This window comes from Momordica charantia (genome assembly GCF_013281855.1).
Source record: "Momordica charantia cultivar OHB3-1 chromosome 4 unlocalized genomic scaffold, Mcharantia_2.0 BLBB01000004.1, whole genome shotgun sequence".
Lineage (NCBI taxonomy): Eukaryota > Viridiplantae > Streptophyta > Magnoliopsida > Cucurbitales > Cucurbitaceae > Momordica > Momordica charantia.
This window is the reverse complement of record NW_028275162.1, coordinates 3,220,520-3,240,634: the sequence shown is the minus strand read 5'-3', so window position 1 is coordinate 3,240,634 and position 20,115 is coordinate 3,220,520. Positions and strand designations below refer to the sequence as shown.

The 20,115-nt window shown below is 33.0% G+C and overlaps 2 protein-coding genes and 1 long non-coding RNA gene across 4 annotated transcripts; 1 reads left to right on the top strand and 2 right to left on the bottom strand.

Annotated features, from left to right (window-relative positions):
• The first annotated feature begins 2,889 nt into the window (after positions 1-2,889).
• LOC111007990 (Pentatricopeptide repeat (PPR-like) superfamily protein) lies at positions 2,890-5,170 on the top strand. The gene has a single exon (XM_022280552.2). The coding sequence runs from the start codon at positions 3,067-3,069 to the stop codon at positions 4,888-4,890; it is 1,824 nt and encodes a 607-aa protein (XP_022136244.1). The 5' UTR covers positions 2,890-3,066; the 3' UTR covers positions 4,891-5,170.
• Positions 5,171-8,354: 3,184 nt separating this feature from the next.
• On the bottom strand, positions 8,355-10,995 carry LOC111007912 (uncharacterized). Its single transcript, XR_002601050.2, has 2 exons — positions 10,758-10,995; positions 8,355-8,751 (listed from the first exon to the last, which is right to left on the bottom strand). It is a non-coding gene; the product is annotated as an uncharacterized LOC111007912 (long non-coding RNA).
• Positions 10,996-11,680: 685 nt separating this feature from the next.
• FIO1 (methyltransferase) lies at positions 11,681-16,292 on the bottom strand. Of its 2 annotated transcripts, XM_022280261.2 has the most exons (9): positions 16,042-16,291; positions 14,325-14,604; positions 13,776-13,981; positions 13,212-13,665; positions 12,912-13,119; positions 12,659-12,766; positions 12,445-12,576; positions 12,290-12,359; positions 11,681-12,058 (listed from the first exon to the last, which is right to left on the bottom strand). In XM_022280261.2, exons 2-9 carry the CDS (start codon positions 14,540-14,542, stop codon positions 11,985-11,987), a joined length of 1,470 nt encoding a protein of 489 aa, XP_022135953.1. In that variant the 5' UTR covers positions 14,543-14,604; positions 16,042-16,291; the 3' UTR covers positions 11,681-11,984. The 2 variants fall into 2 exon arrangements, with proteins under 2 accessions (XP_022135953.1, XP_022135956.1); XM_022280264.2 differs by lacking the exons at positions 11,681-12,058; positions 12,290-12,359 and having other exon boundaries at positions 12,439-12,579; positions 16,042-16,292.
• Between the last annotated feature and the right edge of the window lie 3,823 nt (positions 16,293-20,115).

Sequence of the window (20,115 nt, the reverse complement as noted above, 5' to 3'; positions counted from 1 at the left end):
AATAATTTGTCTTCAAAAATAGAAATAAAAAACATTATTGTTAATTTTATTCCCCACTTCAAATAGAGGTCTATTTTGTTTTTTTCAAAACATGTTGATATTTTAGGCTAAATATTTTAATCTCTCTCTTCTACTACATAATTAGAACATAATTGACAATTTGAACCTAATTCAAGTAGTTAAACATACATCTTCAATAAAAAATATAAAAAATATTGTGAGTTCGAATTCTCACTCCACATATTGTATTAAAAAAGTCTAAAACAAAAATGAACTCATAATCTTAAGGTTTGAGATATATGTCAATTACCGATCAGCTATGCTCGCTTTGACACAATACTCACCTTATTTTTATACTTAACCAAAAAGGACTTATGTCTGTATGCCGCATATACCCATTTCGCCATCCTAAAGTTTGGTTTTAGACACTTTTTAGGATATAGTAAATGATTGAAACCCTAATTCATAATTTAAGAACAAATATAGAATGAAATCAAAATACTTGGGAGAAAATATAATTGTTTGGACACATGTCAGGTATGCCAATAAACAAAAGCGAGTAGAAATAATCTTTTAGGATTCTCATTATAAAGAATAATCTTAATTAGAATTATTGATCTTGCTCATGTATACAACTCACGTTTAAAATGTCACTTATCTAATGGAAATAAGATATTAGAGACATATAATGTTGTTGATTTTACATAACCATAATAGTCTCCTGGAAATAAATCAATGAACTTAGATAATATATCTATTACTTCTAAAGGAAAAGTCTATGAGTTCATAATTAAAATCACTTGATAAGTGGACTAAATAGTCCAAATATAATTGGATTGATATTTACATTATTTTTTTTTATTACTTAGGAGTTGGCGATCCTTTTGCCTTTTTATCCCTATACCTGGAGTATGTATACTGTCCATACCCGTACATACGCAAGGGACCGACATTTACATTATTAGTACCCACTTATAAGAAACTCAAATAGTATTAGTGACACCTAAAAAAAATAGTATTAGTGACACAAATATACAGTGAAGTTTGGTTGACACTATAACTTTTGAAACCTCTAATGTGGTAATTTGATACCAGTGGATGATATTCAACTTTATAAACTCAAAATATTTGGTCTTTCCCTTTTTGGCCGGTTGTGGGTGAGGAGGGATTCGAACCCCCGACACCGTGGTCATAGGTTCGAATCCTGTCACCTTGATGTGGTATTCTCAAAACCGAAGGCGATTTTCCAATAGCTAAATACTCCGGTTGTTGAAGAACATAAGCTTGGGGATTGTTATCTGGTTCAAGCTCTTCGCCTCAAGGACCATCTTCGAGTCAATCTAGAACATATATCTCGATCGAAGCAAAGGAAAGGGAGTGTTTGGCACATTTGGAAGATGTTAATTAGGAAGCAAGCATCCAAACCAAATGGGAGAAATAATGAATGATGTTATGGGTTAGAAAACAGTGGATTGCCAAACATGACAAGGAGAAAGAAAATCCATAATAAAAAGGCTTTTCATGCACCAACTTGCCTACAAACAGATCAATATCACATGTTTCTAATCTTTTTCCCATACCCCAATAATATAATGGTAAACCACTATATTTTATCCATAAACTACATTAAAAAAAATATATTGGAAGATGAAAATCTTGTAAACTCACTAGTTTCAATAAAAATCAAACTTTATGCAAAAAAATAAATAGGATTAATGCATAAGAGTGAGTGACACTTAAATCAATCACCCAATTTTTGAAGTCTTTTATACTATACATATATGTATTATATTTCGTACTTGAGATATTTTTTTTTTTTAAGGTTAAATCACAAGTTTAGTCTTGAACTTTGTGTCTCGTAAATTTTTGGACTTCTTGATAGGTTCTTAGACTTTCAATTTTGTGTTAGTAAATCTATGAATTTTAAGTTTTTGGTTAAAAAATACTTTTAGTCTTTATACTTTCACTAAAGTAACAATTTAGTCCCTCAACTTTAGTTTGTAATGATTTAGTTCTGTACTTTCAAATTGTTAACAATTTAGTCCTTGAACTTTGATATGTAACAATATAATCCTTGTAATTTAAAGTTGGTAACGATTTAGTCTTTATTGTGAAATATTTTTTGTTAAGTTTCTTGTATGTATGGATTGCTAAAGTAAAGAGGGACCAAATATGTTTATGAATTAGAGAATATTCATTTGTTATATGATAAAATTTAACACCTAATTTTAATAAAAAAAAATTACGATAGAGACTAAATTGTTACAAATTTTAAACACATGGACTAAATCGTTACAAGTTAAAATTTTGGGACTAAATTGTTATTTTATGAAAAGTACATAGACTAAATCGTTACAAACTGAAATTCAGGGACTAAATTGTTACTTTGGTGAAAGTAAAGGGACCAAATGTGTTTTTTAACCTAAGTTTTTTAACTTTTAATTTTGAGTTTACTAAGTCCACGATTAATTCAACCTTTTTTGAAATCAACAAAAATAAAGATATACAATTGAATTTTGTGTGTAATAGAATCCTAAATTTTAAAATTTGTGTCTAATAAGATCATATTTTACAAATGCCAAATAGATTATTAGATATAAAATTGAAATTTCAAAAACCTATCAAATATTTTCAAAAATTTATTAGACACAGAGAATTCAAAACTTATAAATTAACCTAATTCTAAAAATTTTAGGATAGAAATAAATACATCTTGCTTTTTTCTTTAATACAAAACTACATGCGAGGATCTAACCTCACAAATTTTTTTATCGAAAAATATATATCTTAGTTAAATCTTGACAAATACATCATTTAAATTGAAAATTTTCTCTCTCATGAAAATTTGAAGAAACTAGAGATGGTACAAATTTTCAAAAATATTTTATTCTTAAAAAAACAGAAATTTATAAGGGTAGGGTCCAACGGTGGCTTCGGATCCGTCTCCCCGATCGGAACGGTCGCTGCTGCCCGAATGTTCTCTTCTGCGATGAGCTGCTTCTACGCCGCCGGCGCTAGCTCGCTATAGATGAATGGGTTTTCTATCTCACATGGTGCCCCTCTGCAATGCCCTCTTTCTCTTCCCAATCCCTCAAAAAACCCGCTTCTTTTCTTCCGATCAAATCCAAGCAACGCCCCTGTATCGTTCAGTCCCTTCTCGCCCTCTCTTCTCAAGGGCACCTGCCCGAAGCCCTCTCCCACCTCGAATTATTGGCTCGAAGAGGCATACGATTACCCTCTAGCACTCTCGTCCATCTCTTGCGACTCTGTGCGAAAGTCAAGTCCTTCAAAGGAGGCAAATGGATTCATTTCTATTTGAAACACACGGGGTTGAAGCGCCCCACCACTATTGTAGCCAACCATTTGATCGGTATGTACTTTGAATGCGGCAATGACATAGAGGCACGCAAGGTGTTTGATAAAATGTCTGCGAGGAATTTGTACTCTTGGAACCATATGCTTGCTGGGTATGCTAAGTTGGGGAACATTAATCAAGCTAAGAAGTTGTTCGATAGTATGACCGAGAAGGATGTTGTTTCGTGGAATACTGTGGTTCTTGCTTATGCGAAGAAGGGGTGTCTCAATGAAGCTATTGGGTTGTATAGAGACTTCAGGAGACTCTCTATGGGGTTCAATGAGTTTAGTTTTGCCGGTCTTTTGATTCTCTGTGTGAAGATCAAGGAATTGCAGCTCGCAAAGCAGGTTCACGGGCAGGTATTGGTTGTTGGGTTCTTGTCTAATGTAGTGCTTTCTAGTTCTATTGTTGATGCATATGCAAAATGTGGAGAAATGGGGTGTGCAAGGAGATTGTTTGATGAAATGCCGGTGAAAGATATCCTTTCGTGGACCACAATGGTCTCTGGATATGCTAAATGGGGTGACATGAATTTGGCTAGCGAATTGTTTCACCAAATGCCTGAAAAGAATCCTGTCTCATGGACAGCTCTGATATCAGGCTATGCGAGAAACAGTTTGGGGCATGAAGCACTTGATTATTTTACAAAAATGATGACGTTTCGTATTAATCCCGACCAATATACATTTAGTAGTTGTCTTTGTGCTTGCGCCAGCATTGCTGCACTAAAGCATGGTAAACAGGTACATGCCTGTTTGATAAGAACCAATTTCAGATGCAACACAATAGTCGTGAGCTCTCTCATTGACATGTATTCAAAGTGTGGCATGTTAGAAGCTGGCTGCCACGTTTTCTACCTTATGGGAAACAAGCAGGATGTTGTTTTGTGGAATACAATGATATCTGCCCTGGCACAACATGGTCATGGGGAACAGGCTATGCAGATGTTCAATGACATGGTTAAATCGGGTCTAAAGCCTGATAGGATCACTTTTATCGTGATTCTTAGTGCGTGTAGTCATTCAGGTCTCGTGCAAGAAGGACTCCGGTTTTTCAAGGCCATGATGTATGATCATGGTGTTCTCCCTGATCAAGAACACTATGCATGCTTAATTGACCTCTTAGGTCGAGCTGGATGGTTTATCGAGTTGGTAAACGAACTAGAGAAGATGTGTTGTAAACCCGATGATCGGGTATGGAATGCCTTACTTGGCGTCTGTAGGATACACGGTAATATAGAGCTTGGAAGAAAAGTGGCTGAACATGTAATTGAGCTGGAGCCTCAATCTTCTGCAGCTTATGTTTCTCTTGCAAGTTTGTATGCTTTTCTTGGGAAATGGGAGTCAGTAGAGAAGGTCAGGGAACTAATGGAAGAGAGATTTGTGAGGAAGGAGCGTGCAATTAGTTGGATTGACACTGGAAATAAGGTCCATTCTTTCATTGCATCTGATAGATCACATCCATTGAAAGAAGAAATATACTCGCTACTGGAGCAATTAGCCAGCCATACAGAAGAAGACTTTTCAATCATTTGAAAAAGAGGCTGCTAAAATTATCGGCATGCAGGTTGTTTTTAAGACGACCTGTTGCAAAGTCTACCCGTTAAGAATGAAAGTTGCTGATAAGTTCCACACAGAATGTGTTCTCTGTTGGGAAATTTCACCCAAGTGAATCTAATACATCGGGTGATAATGATCCATATGACACCAGAAATTTTTTTCTGAGGCTGACATTTTCCTAATAAACTCTTTGATCGTGATTTGTTTATCTCACTGGTAATCAATAATAATGGCCAGAGTTAGTTTCTTGATTCCACTTTTTGTTTGTATAGTTTATGTTGTGTAAAATTTGGTCATTGTAGCTTTTAGCCAAATTTCCATGATTTTCTTAAAGGGGCGCTCACCAAAGGAGGTAGCACCTCAAAATGCTTCAGGATGCTCCTTCATAATAACAAAAATCACATGCGATAGCATCGAATAAAAGTTATCGTAGACTTTACATAGCGTTTTTGAGATGCGGTGATAGGCGATGTTATGGAAAGTCTCAGACTTTTTATAGCATTTTTTCATGCAATGTTAAATGTTATAAAAAGTCTACTTTTGATTGCATAATTTTTTTTTTTTATAAGAAACTTTCTTTGGATATATCAAAAAAAGGAAGACAGACTAAAGGTTGGGTAGAGGAAACCCCACCTAAAAAACTAAACAACCGCGAGGTAGCGTTTTGTACATTCCTACAAAAGAGATCAAAAGTATTGGACTTATCTTCAAAAACCCGATAGTTTCTTTCGAGCCAAATATGCCAAATGAGAGCTCTAGAGGCACAACACCAGATAAACCTTGTTTTCTTAGGGAGGGTCCAACCATGAAGAGCTTCAGGCATCCAATCTTCAATTTGTCTTGGAAATGCCAAATCTGTGAAGCAAATTGGCAGTGCAGAAACATGTGATCCATGTTCTCACTGTGCTTCATACAAAGAGTGCAGATCCAGGGGGACAGTGTCCAGTTCCTACACTTTCTCTGGAGTTTATCATGGGTATTCAAACTTCCATGGACAAGGGACCATAGGAACACTTTTACCTTCTTTGGAGCCTTAAATTTCCACACTGCCGAAATAAGAGGGGACCTCAAAGAGGAATTCAAAAAGGCTGAACGAGTGGAGAACCGACCATTTTTGTCTATGGACCATACTACTGATCCTCACCTTCCCCCAGTTACACCACATCAATTTCTTGAATAAGCCCCATCCAGCTCTCAACCTCCCATTCGATAATTTTAATGTCATGAAATATTTTCATGCCGTATAATTAATTTTTTATAGCTTTAAAAATAAATTTAACGCTATGGTAGACATTCTATAGAATTATACATAGCATCTAATAAATGCTATTATAAATATTGCATAACGTTTTTTCATACGTCATGGTAGTCGATGTTATGGAAAGTGACTGGCTTTTTATAATATTTTTTTATAATTATGTTAAATACTATTAAAACTTGAATGATTATGCTATTATTAACCTTTTATAGCAATTATAAAATAATATGACAAACTTTCTTTTAACTTTACGAAAATGCTATAAAAAAGTTTTCATAACTTTTTTTTTTCAATTCAATTTTTAGTTATATTTATAGTATTTTTCAAATAATATCACAAATTCTATCATTGTTCGAACCACAAATTAGAAATACTTTTCATAGTTAAGCCTACAAAGTATTAGAAATTTTAAAGTACATATAATATAAAATCTTCAAATTTCAAGCACATATCAAATTAAGTAAATATATAATCTCAAATAACTTCATATAACTTTTAGAATGCTATAATACATATACAAGTATAAGTCCAAATTCATCCCAAGTAAATATACATGAAGCTAAATAAATTACATAAATCTAAAAGACATTTCAAGAAGTTCGTTGTTCAAAATATTGATAGATAAATATATCCAATGAGAAATGTTGTGCAAGTGTGTTATCCTCGCTAAAAAAACAAACAAACAAAAATAACATATATTTATAAGATCATACTTTATTTTTGCCGTCAAAATAAACGAAATTAAACTCAAAATGAAATTTGCTGACATAAATATATTTTCTACTTTATCAGTAAACCCAAACAAAAAGTTATACTAATAAAACTTAAAAAAAATAACAAAAATTGACATCTGAATTGTGATTTTTGAGATATGCATGCATTCATTTTTTCTTTGCTCCTCCCAATAACTCATGAAATATATCTCCAACACTCAGCTACTCACTAGAAAAATAAAGATAAAATGCAAGTGGTAAGAATCAAAAGAGTATAAGTAATTCAAAGTGGGCTTTAATCTCTAAGTTAAGAGAAAATCAATTGCAAACTAATTACAACAACAACAGTAATGTACATGGATATAACTATAAAACAAAACAGTAAGGAAGAATCACAATCAAAGACCAAGAAGAAAATCTAAGCGAAACCATATGTTAATATTCAGTATCATTTATCATTCCAGATTTCTAAATCATCTCCAAGTCATAGGATTCAACGAGAGAATTCTATGAATTTCGTGCACTAATGCATGACCAGTGCAACAACTTTCCCGCTTCGGATGAATGGGAATATTTGATGGTTCACCTAATGTATATCCATTACAAGACTGACAAGCTACCCTTTTGAGCACAATCCCTGGTCAATCTCAAGTTTCAGTCATGAAACTACTTAAAACTGTTCCAACGACAAATGATCAAATTCTAGAAAACTATCTTTTCATCCAGAGTCTCTTTTAATTTCAATTAATGATAGTCACCTTCTCAAGATAAATAAATAAATAAAAGGTACTTACTGGATGCCAAATTTTAGTAGAGATCCAAAACTTTACCCATTTTTTTGACTTGGAAAGCCAATAAATTTTAACAGTAGTGAAAGAGTAAAAAAACCAAATAAAATCAATCAATCTAGACTAATGAAGTAAATAGATGAATTTAAACCAAAAAAAATGGTAGGAAAAGTAATAAATTTTCTCTTCAATTTCCTATGACATCAAACCATAAATCATATTACTTTCTGCCATTGGGAGAGAACAGTTGGTCAATAGAATTATTAAGATTAAGAATGATACAAACGAGTCTATTTAAAACAAGACTTATAATAATGTCAACATCCTAGCTATCCAAATCAACTTATGTGCCAAAGAGTTGCAAGATCATAACTCAACACATTCTTGACACAGTCTAATTCAGGTCAGGCCGTAGAGTGAGAACAAGAACTTCACCTGGTTTTTATAACCACTATGCAGTATTAAGAAAAGAATTACGGAACACTAGAGATTATTAGAAACAAAACAAAGACTTCCACGAGTTATAATACAACAGTCTCACAATCTGAAAGTAGAGAGAGGATTATGGAAGTGAAGGAACACTAGAGGACTTGTAACCCGCCAAAACACAAACAACTAGATTACCACATTGCATACTATAATCAACCTGTATTTAACAATGTTAGGTGCATGGACAAAAAATAATTTAAAATGATTTAAGTATAAATTTATCTAGATGGGCTTACCGACAAAAATAACAGCACCATCAAAAAGCTTTGCAAGTTCTAAAAGAGTTTTGTTAAGGTATCTGGGAGACAAGTAATCCAATGCATCTAAAATAAAATAATGACAACGAGAGAAAATGACTTTACCCTATATGGTAGGAGCATCAGCGTCATCCAAGTCATAGGGCTGCACACCCCATGCTTACATATCCTCTTTTTTTAATAATCCAGACACAACTGAACAAGTATCAGGCCTAGATTTAGTACTTCTTATGCATACTATTCTCCATATGCTTTCTTTAAATGAACATAGCTTGCTGTATTTCTGGTGTGCACGATACACCACTTGCAGATATATGCTTGAGAGATTCCACCTTAGAAAATTTCCAATATTCATAGTACTTGATTAATGAAATGAGACTTTTATTATTCAGTAAAGTTGGTAATGATTAAACAAAAATAAATCAATCTGAACAAGATAAATTAATTTTTAATTCTTTTCCATGCATGAGAAACATTAAGGTAGAATAGCTCTTTGCAACATAACGCAAGGCATAAAAACAAAGAGTGAGCCTCAATGCACATACAACAAATTAAAAAATATAAAATACATTGTCAAACGGGACATTAAAGGGGGAAAGAAAGAGAGCTGTTGGTCCCGTGTCATGGACAAGTGAACAATAAATAAAGAATTCTTGTTCTCAAATAATGGCAGGGATGGTGATGGTACCTAGTCTGTTGACTCGAAAGCTTATGGCTTGTCAAATGGAAAGGTTAAATGTTTATCTTCAATGATGCTTGTTAAGACAGACATTGCAAAGAAAAGAACATAAAAGGTAAAATACAAATCTCTAATTCGAAAGTTACCATCATGTTCATTTGGTTTGAAACGACAGACTACCTCTTATCCATAATAGATTTGATAATTGATAGTCAATAAATTCATAAATATTTGTAACAAAGATAACCTCAGTCCCCAAGGCACTGAATTCTCGCTATGAAAAAGGGTGAACCTCATTGTCTTAACAAATAGCAGTATATCTTATATATTAAGAAATGACTAAATGATATTGCATAAGGAAAAGCTCACAACGGCCATACATCTTTCATTTTGTCCTTTAATTGCAACAATTCTCTTGATTTCCCGTTATGGTTTTCCCTTTTTTGTTACTGTTTTATGATTTGTGTAACTAAGGTATATGTTCCAATCAAACCTAGATTCTTGGATCTTGATTGAATACATTCCGCCTCTCTGCAATTTGGCGTAAACAGAAACATCAGCTTGTGTTTATCATTTAACTTCCTTGGGAATTATACAGTAGAAAATATTAGAATCTCACTACAACCTTATTCAATTTTTCGATCCTAGACTCAGATTCTTACTCTAATTCATGCTCAATTATATTTACTCACAACCATTTAAACAACAGTGGAATTTTATCCCATTACATCCATGACCCAACCCTTGGGACTGTCTTGCCATTTTAACATATCACCTAAACTTCAAATAGTAACAGTTGAGAATGTATCTATACATTCTAAGGTAGGTAATGTGCAGTAATATAGGTTCAACATCTAGTAGCCAAGTCATGTAGACTAGTTCAATGCCTACTGGAAAAGTAAGTAGAAAAAATAAAAAAGCAACCACTTATAGTAACAGCTCAAAATGTATGCAGATACATTAAGTACATATCAGCTGATTTGCCCATTCTCTAAACATATAAAAACTTATATTTTCTCTCTTAACCATTTGTCATTCAAGGGCTACAACCATTTATCCTTAATGTTCCTAAGTACACAATAAAGCAATCACTTATGATTTGTGTGAAATATGTTTTCTTTACATTTTTACTTTCTAAAAAGTGAAGCTAGAATGTGAAATGGGTTGAAAAATTAGGCATAAAAGAATTAAAAAGAAGGCAGAGACAAAAATTATTGAGAAATAAAATAAATGAAGAAAATATTTATCCTCGACTTATTTTTGTGGGTTTGTATCCTGTTAGATGCAAAGCATTTAGAGTCACTATGAACCAAAATAAAAATAAATAATAAATAAGAGAAAAGCTAATAAACCTACACCATAAAACCAACATATTGAGTATCTCACTTGGTTCAAACACCTCACCATATCCTAGTGAAAAAGAAATAAACGGGATAATATGACTGAGTCCCCAATCTTCTTAAGCGGAAAGCACAAGCGACCAACAAATTGAGCCATCAAAAGTTTGTAGAAAGTTCAAAAGTTTAAATCCTATGTGAGAAAGACCAAATAACCAAACTAATGTGGAGCACTTTGATAGAAATTCAAGAATCGAACAACTAAAATAAAAAGTAAAGAAAAGTGGAAAATAAAGTTTGATGCCTCTTCAAAAGATAGTACCTCTTGAACGGCAATGACGCCCTTCAACTCTGACGTGGAATGTCATCTTAGACCACCTATAAAAAAATGAAGACATGTTTTTGAAGCGTTAATAGAGATAAAGGGGGGAAAATGAGAGAGAGAGCAGTAAGGGTTTCAAGGGCTTGAAGTGAACGAGCCAATAGGGTCTGAAGGGCTTGCTATCAAACCAAAATTTGGTCATGTAGCTTTTAGCCAATATTTCCATGATTTTCTTAAAGGGGCGCTCACCAAAGGAGGCAGCACCTCAAAATTCTTCAGCTTGCTCCTTCAGAGAGCAATCTTAAGGCTTTTCAGTAAACCAATTTTTTAATAATCTCCTACTGTAGAGTGAAATACAGTTACTTCTTGCTTTCAAATTGTCATAAACTTTGAGTTGTCCTTTCCTTTTTGTGCCTCATTTATGTCGTGTTAATATTGAAGAAGAACAAGTAATAGTTGCATGATTCACCTTATTTCAAGACAAAGCTAGAAGGATGGCTCCTTTGTCATTACAGGGGACCTATATATACAGGAATGCAAATTGAAATCGAAAGAATTAGACGAAACTGGTTGAACCGAGTCATCGACGTGCAACGATCGCAAGATCCTTGCAGTTGGGGTGGATTTAGTTTAGAAAAAAGTTTTGCTGAAGTCGCTTGCTCATTCAATAATGTCAAGCTCCCAATCATTTTATATTGGCTAGAACATAAAAAACTACATCGCTATGCCAAAAATGCCACCACCCACAACCAGCCTACCAAACAACAAACAGAAAACAGTCGAAGCATCAGTTGACCTAATAGAACACAGTCAGTAGCATCAGTTGACCTAATAGAACAGCCGAAACTGAGATGCATCGGCATGCCGAGCAGGATGGGGGAGGGGGGACGGAGGGAACAAAGGGAAACAAAGGAGCAGAAATGTGATATAACAAAGTAACAGTGATTCTTAATAGAAACGAAGTTCATAAAGATTTAGCAATGTCTTCTGTTAGAAACTTGGAAAATTCTGCGCTTGTTCATGTGCTACATATAGGAAACAAACGAGTAATAGCACAACACACTGTGCCTGTTCTTACAGATTCAATTCAAGCTTCAAAAGCTCCAAAAAATAATTATGCTCGATAATTAGCACAGTGATTGGGGTCCGGGGGACCAGGGATCGGGCCACGGGCTTCTCCCACATCATGGAGTTTAACAAGTATTTTTTGTTGAGGCAGAGGGATCTCTATGACACCTTTTCTCTACAAGATTCAGCTTTCAGGAATTCCTCTAATCGGTGGAAAATCAGTGAGAACATGCCTGCAAGGAGTGGCATATACCATCGTAATATTGCCAATTCCATTGGATCATACATATTCAACAAATACAAAATCCCGTTTAGATTCTTGGCAATTGGGGGAGAAGGGTTTTCTCCTGTAAACTTTAGAGAATATAATAGGGAGATTCTGAACTCAAATGATTCATACGTTTGGCCTGCACATATTCGAGTTCACACGTAAAGGAGAGTATTATATATTGAAACTTGAGTACCTGCAGAAGCACTACTTGAATGATGCAAGGAGCCTTTCACAAGAAGCGTGCCCGGGATCTGCTGAAAGACCTACAACAAAGAAAATTGCTATAGTCAAGTATGGACTAAGCACAAGTGATTAAGTTCCACAATCGAAAAATGGCGAGGCAAATACCGAAACTCTAAAACACAGATTATTTGAGGGTTGAGACTCTGATTCTTTCACAGTTACACAACCAGCACCTTTGTCCACCTGGTAGGCCCCATTCTTGAGAATTGCTTGGCAATGATCCTCAGATGCTGTAATCTACTGAAACATTTGTTGTTAGCATGATATCAATCTACCATCACTTGTAAAGATATAAAAGAGGCCAAGTGAACAACCATACATCTACAGTAAATGAAGAAGTGTTCAGTTTACAAGAAGCTCCACCGGTACTAAGAAAATGTTCAATCGATTGCAGTATACTCATGGCATTAACTCGTGGCAAGAGACCCTGAGCAACAGAAGAATGGCAAAACTGAATTACATATCTACAGTAAAGGATTAATATCTGATCTATACTTTGATCTACAAATCTAAGAGGAATAACATGTGCAAGCACAGTATAAAGATTGAAAAAGCTCTGATCAACTACTGACCTCGAGCATGAAAGACAAGACACTCTTGTTAGTGACATGAGTGGAAATAATCTTCCGTGCTGCGGGCATAAAAGACCAAGCGAGTCCCCACCGGCTAGTTTGGCCTTGGACAAATTCTGTAGTCTTGACAACTGTCACTCCAACCTTCCACAGTTTAGATATCAGGAAGCTGAGGTTTGATTTCTTTCCAATCATTGAAGTATACCACCTGTAGAGATCAATAAGGATAAGAAGATAAGATTCCTAAAAGATATATAGAAAACTTGGAGGTGATTTTACAGTTGTATGAGCAATGAATACCGGAAAGTCTGCTTCAAGACGGTGCTATCTTCAATCATACGACTGATAAATGCCCTCTCCCCACCGGGACAAACCATCTCCTGAAGAGTCCCACCACAAGAAGTCTTTGGATTCAATCCTGCTTCATCCATGCTCGCAAAAAATGGAGGATTGCACATGCAAAAGTCGAATTTCTCACCATCTTTGACAACGTCAAGAAGTATGGGAGGACCATGATATCTCTTCTCCAAGTAGACTGTCTCCGTTAATGAGGATGAGGGTGAGGGCGGCCCTACCGCCCTACCATCCATATCATCTGAATTCTTGGATTCACTATTGACTGCTACACCGTCATGTAATTCTGTAGACAAAGTATTCGAGGTACTATCTACCTTTCGAATTTCAACAAGTTCAGAAACATGTGGATTACTTTTAACATTTGTTTCAGCCCACTCTAGAGCTACATCAGTAACATCTGAACCAATCCCGGTGGAATACAAAACCTGATCATTGTTAAACAACATACAAATCAATGGGTAATATAAAAATTTGAGAACAAGACAAACTATATGGCAAGGAAGTCACCTGTCCCGACGAAACTCCACCCGAGAAGAGAGGCTCCAAGAAGTGGATAGATGCAATTTGCACCAGTTCCTATATCAAAACCTCTTACACAACCTCTATCACTATTCGTATTTGCAATGATATCAGATGACAGAAGATCTTCAAGCCAATGGATATAATTTGATCTATTAGGTACTGTTGGGCAGAGCTGTCCATCAGGAATCCACCTAAAATATCAAAATGACATTTACCACAAACTCAGAACATTCATTTAGAGATGAAATCTAATTTGACAATCAAAGGACTTTCAAATTGCCAACAAGCCAACAAGTGAAACACAATGAAAGGAGTCCCTAAACAAGTTAAAACATCGAATGTAAACATAAAAAAGTAAACCCACATAGAGCCCCCCCCCGTTCCCATTGGAGTTTTGCAACCATGGAGGTTCAAACAGCAGAAACTCTCAAAACATTTTGATTTGGGGAAGATAAAGTAAGGAAACATCAACTGGGATACAGTAATCAAGCGCAAGGAAATGGAGTAGCAGAGAAGTATGGGGGAGAATGATACCAATTAAGGCCATGGTCATGGAGAAGCAAGACCCGGGTGAGCTCTCGTGTGGCATTGAAGTCAGTCCATTCGATTCTGGGTCGAGGATGGAGGAAGACGAAGGGTTGAAAGGAAGGATAAAGAGAGGCTAAGAGAGCGAAATCTGGGGGATTTTCGGCGTATTTGTTTCTGGGGTGGATTGTGAGTGCCTCTCTCGTCTTCCTCTTGTTTCTCGTCATCGCCAAATTTCTCACTCACCGTCTTCTCAGTTCTCGAGGGCTCTGTTGGGTGTTTGCTTCCACTACAACAAAATATATTTTCAGAGACAGACAAAAAACATCGCTGAAAATATTAGCAGACGCGTCTTGGTTCGTCATGGTAGACGTCGCTAATAACGTGTCGTTATAACATTTAGTGACATTACATCCGCGTCGCTAAAAAATGATTATCAATGACTTCTTAGGGTGTCGCTGATAATGGTTTTTAGCGACAAATAAGCGTGTTGCTGATAATTATTTTTAGTGACGTCCTTGTGATGTGCTGAAAGTATTATTAGCGACAAAAAAAAAAGAGATTCAATTTCATAGACAACTTGCAAATAGTTTAGAAAACAATATAAAACAATAGTTCATGCAGCCCTAGCTATTACAAACAGAAATTGAAAGGGGAAATAAGCACAAGCATTTGAAACACTATGAAAGGAAAAGATATAGAGAACATAAGTTATACGACACAATAAACAATCAACATAACCTAAAATCTAACAACATCGGTAAAACTATTTAAATTAGAACAAACTTATTGATTAATGAAATGTACCAAAGAAGCCTTTGAAATTAGAAAGATGATCTCCAATTGGCAATAATCCCAAGTAAAAATGACTAAAAACGTTTTGATGAAGAAGATAAAAAGAAGAAAAAAAACAATGTGATCCACACATCCTATTTACTCGCATTATTTTTAAGTCCAAACATTACAAAGAACCTCAAATTTGACAAAAAGTAATTATTTCATTATTTTTACAACCTAAACATTATCAATTACGTTTTATATGATACATAAGCAATGAGCTACTTTTTAGCCTCAACTACAGTTTTCAATCAATTTAGAGATGAAGGGATAAGGAAGTTTACATCACAAGCATATGCTCAGCTTAGAAATATAGACTACACATACACAACTGATTAATAAAATAGATATTTATGGATGAGTATGAATAAAATAGCTTTTCAAATCTTTATGATTGTGTGTATCATTTCATTTTTTTCAACAGGAATAATAACTACCATCTCTACGGATGCCCATAGACATTCTATATACATATTGTTTTCTCCATAACTCCTCCAATTTCCCTACTTTTCTACTTTCCTGTAAGTTCGTTCATGTATTGTTGACTTCACTGTTTCCTGCAATTGAATTGCTAGATCTGCAGAAAACACTTTGTTATTGCATCTACATCGTTTCATTTTCTTGTTTTCCATTGAGCTTCCCTTACAATTTTATCTCAAAATCCTCTTTACAATATAAACAATCTTAAAAATCACTGGCACAAAAAAAAGATTTGTGATATGCGGTCCACATTTTCATTGTTACAGTGAAATGAAACGAACACACTCCTTAATTCAAATCAACTCAAAGAACAGCAAATACCCAATTGAAAACCAGAACACATTTAGGGTACAATCAAATTTTGAATTCACGAATAAGTAAAAAGAAAAAGGTAGAATGCACACAGAACCTGTTTCAGCAGCGATGACCACACTCACGAAACTGCAATGACAAGGTGACTACGAAGGATGGAAAGAGGTAGCGCCGGCGGTGACAGGCGACGGCAAAGGATGTAAAATGACTAAACGGTGCGGCGGTGAACGATTGAGCAAAGAAGATGAAGATTAAAGCATCATGTGGTAAGCATCGGCTGCTTGGGCCAAAATCTCGAGCTAAAATATTTGGTCGGATCCGTCACAAATTTGAGAATCGGGTGATCTAATTTCTTTACTAAAAATTACAACTTTATCAACCTCTCGCTCTCATTATTATTTATTTTCTACCCCTCCATACATTTTTAATAATTATTTTACCACCTTTAATCTATTTCTCTCCATTTATTCAGGAGAGTAAGACTATAACTATTTAATTAATTGTTTTATAATTTTTCTCTTTCAATTTCGAAGAAAGGTGGTGTGAAAAAAGCTATCGATTCTTAAAGGGTATTAGGGTGAAATATGATAGACAATGGAGAAGTAAACTCTCTTGGAGGAAAATTAATTTTAAGATATAATTGTGACGTTAATTGTTATGTTGTTCCAAATTCTGTCAAAATGTGTTCATGAAAGGTAAAGTGTAGTATTGAAACTTTCGAAATTATAGAGGTGTTTTTGAACAAATAAGAAAATTCAAGGGTATTTTTGTAATTAGTAGCAAAAGATGTATGATGTATGTGATTTTATTATAAAATATTACCCATTTCTATTTAATTTTACATGTTTTTTTAATATGCCTTGGATTTACATATACTATTGTATTATTTTATTAGTTCATCTTTTGATATTTATTATGCATTTTTTTGTAAATGAAAAATGGAATGTCTTAGAAAAAATGGGAAACGAGAAACTTTTTATTTCTAAAATTTCAACATAATTTTATAAACGTTTCTTAAAAATGAAAAACACAAAACATAACAAGTAACCAAATTATTATGTTTCTAAAAACATGGACATGATAAATAAGAAACGAAAATCATTAGGGGTTATTTTGTTTCTGTTTCCTCAAAATAGAATTTTAAGAGTGCTTCTAAAAATGAAAAGCAAAAAGCATAAATAGTTGTCGAATGCTATAAAGGGCATGCAACAAAAAAACAAAAGTAATAATAATTGAAGATATTTTTGAACTTATCATTGATTCGATCATATTTATAATATTTCATTATTTCATTATTTTTTTTCCTTAATTGCCCTAAATATGTGTAAAAAAGGCCCTAAATATGGCTTGAATATAGGCTGCAGGATTTGATTTTGAAAAATTTGATTGATTTTAGATTGTTTCCTTTTTAATTATTTTTTTTTATTTTATTGAAATTTTTTGCAACTTTAGAGTTTCAAATTGAAGATTTTCATTTGTGGAAATTAGATTTTGTTAGGATTCTTTTTTCAGAACGTTAAAGTAAGTTTAGATTTTATTTAAAGTTTAGGGTTTTCTTTTGTTGGTAAGTTTACATTTTGGTTTAATAAATGAAAATCCCTCTGATCTCTCATTTTTGTGATTATTTTTCCATGGCGATAGTATAGTATCGCAATTATACTGAAAAGTGAAATATTTGCATAATTAGTTGATAAAGAGGGGGAAAATATATCGGTAGAAGAATTTATTAAAAAAATTATTACCCATCCGACAACAATGTATAAATGGAAAAAAAAAAACATTTGAATTGTCAGCAGCAATTAAATGATAAAGGTCCACCAACATTTATATATATATATATATATATATATATATTTTTTTTCTGACATATTTGATTGTCCAAAAAAATTTTGACATAATAAATTCACAAATTTTCTTAATTTTCCATTTTTTTTAAATGGACCTAATATGATTTATTTTTCTTCTTAAAAAATAAAATTGATGATTTTATTTTCTTTTATAAAACTCACGAAAAAGCCTATATAGGAAAAATGATGGGGAAATCATTGAATTAAGATTGAACAAAGGCACCGAAAGAATATTAATTTAAAAAAAAAGAGAAAAAATACAAATTAAAACAAAATGAAAGGCAATATTGGAGACTAAGAAATACAAAATACATAAAAAAGAAATAAAAGCACATAGATGCATGCTCAAACACACTAAAGAATATAAAGTATAAAAAGATACGTATTAAAAAAAGACTAAAATATGAATTAAACAAAAAAGGAGAGGGAGATAGAGCTCAGATTAACCACTGTGACAATGATAAATTTTGTAATTTTAGTAGATTATTATATACTAAACATATTATCTAAAAAGGTTGAGGGGGGCTCGGATCCTGCGTAGCTCCTACAGACCAACACGAGTCCTTTTGTTTTGTCCTCACCTACATGCTTTCTAGTAAAGCAACTAGAAACATGCTCCCTAGTAAAGCAAAACTTTTGAGTTCAGATGTGATATCGGTTTATTCTAGTCTGGCGTCACAGATTTTCTAAATATTACATTGTAAATAAGGAAGGTAACTTTTATTATTATTATTTTTAAACATTATATCACACATAAAATGGTGGAAGTTCGAGTGTGTACACTTAGGTACATATACATTAACTAATAAACTAGGCTAGGAACATATACTTTGATGCTACAACTTTTTTATAATCATAAAGGGTGGATTTAGTTGGCAATTTGAACCTAGAAATTTGAAAATAAAAGATTTAATAAAAATATAATTGTATCTAATATTTTAATGTGTTTAGCAGTAAATTTAAAATTTGAAAACACATTTCTATTTAGATAGAATTGAAAACACTGAAACAATATAAATATTGTTTCAAAAACTTTCACCTTTTGGTTCACAAAATTTAAATACAATCAAAATAACTAATTTTAGAAATAAACCCACCCTACAAAAATTTATTGAATTCATTTGATATATTCCATTAATTTTAGCCTCCCTACTTTTAACTTTGGTTCGTTTTAGTTTATATGCAATAGAAATCCTTTAATAAATTTTATGGATTTTAAAAAATTTAGTGAGTGAATTATCATATTTAATTTGTGACATAAAGAATTGAGATAAAAATGAAATTGAAGGTGCAAAATGACCCTTCTTAAAATTACAGATACAAAAGTACATAGACCGAAAAAAGTTGAAAGATCGTGAGTTGTAAGGTATATTATTTTCGACCAAAAGTTCTAAGTTATATTTTCGTCCCCACATATTGTACTTAAAAAAAAGTTGAAAGTATACATATTAAGGGTGCATTTGACTTATTTTGAAAAAAGAGATTTAAGTATAATTGATTTTCTAAAATCATCTGATACTTTATAAATAAAATTAAAGTAATTTTAGATTTTCTAAAATAAATTTTTTAATTTACCAATGGAAAAAGAAGTGATTTTGACCCTGATATTCATTCTTCAAACACACCCTAAAATAGACATTTTATTTGTCAGAAGAAATATATTTTCAAATATAGTAATTAAAATAACAAAAATGGAGAGTTAGATGATGAAAATAATATTTAACATTAATTATGATAAATATAATTGTCATGATCAAAACATTACCAAATAACAAAAACCCTATATTTTGACCATTAATTGACCTTTTGACTGGTCGTGTATCCCTAAACGTCTTTTCACAAAATTTTTATTTCTATAATTTAACAAGAAACAAACGAGTACCCCCCATTTTCTTCCCTTTATTAATTTATTTAATTCTCTGGGCACGCAGTAATATATTATTTAATTTTTTACAGTAATTTTCTAAATAGAACCTCCAACACGACTATTGAAATAGATTTTATCGGTCAACATTATTATTTTATAAAGTATTAATAAACTAAAATAAATATTCCATCTTACATATAAAAGTTGTGAAACAAATAAAATAGAATAATTTAATGTAATAAGTATTACTTTTGTTTCACTATCAATTTTAAAAAAACGTTAAGAAAAAATTTAAAATCTGAAAAAAGAATCTTTCAAAAACGTGCTTTTGTTTTTAAATTTGAGATCAAAAGTTGTGTTTTAGCTTCTAGTAAATACGAAAAACTTAAAAAAAAAGGAAAAGAAACCCAAGATTTTATGAATAAAAAAATACAATTTTTTTAAAAATATTTGGAAA

Bases quoted from the DNA above. Each gene is read 5' to 3' on its own strand.
- LOC111007990 (XM_022280552.2), top strand. From the start codon at position 3,067: ATGCCCTCTTTCTCTTCCCAATCCCTCAAAAAACCCGCTTCTTTTCTT.
- FIO1 (XM_022280261.2), bottom strand. From the start codon at position 14,542: ATGACGAGAAACAAGAGGAAGACGAGAGAGGCACTCACAATCCACCCC. The intron at 13,120-13,211 runs GTATTCATTGCT...TGATCTCTACAG, and splicing joins GTCTTGAAGCAGACTTTCCG to GTGGTATACTTCAATGATTG. The intron at 12,577-12,658 runs GTATGGTTGTTC...ATGTTTCAGTAG, and splicing joins CTTCTTCATTTACTGTAGAT to ATTACAGCATCTGAGGATCA.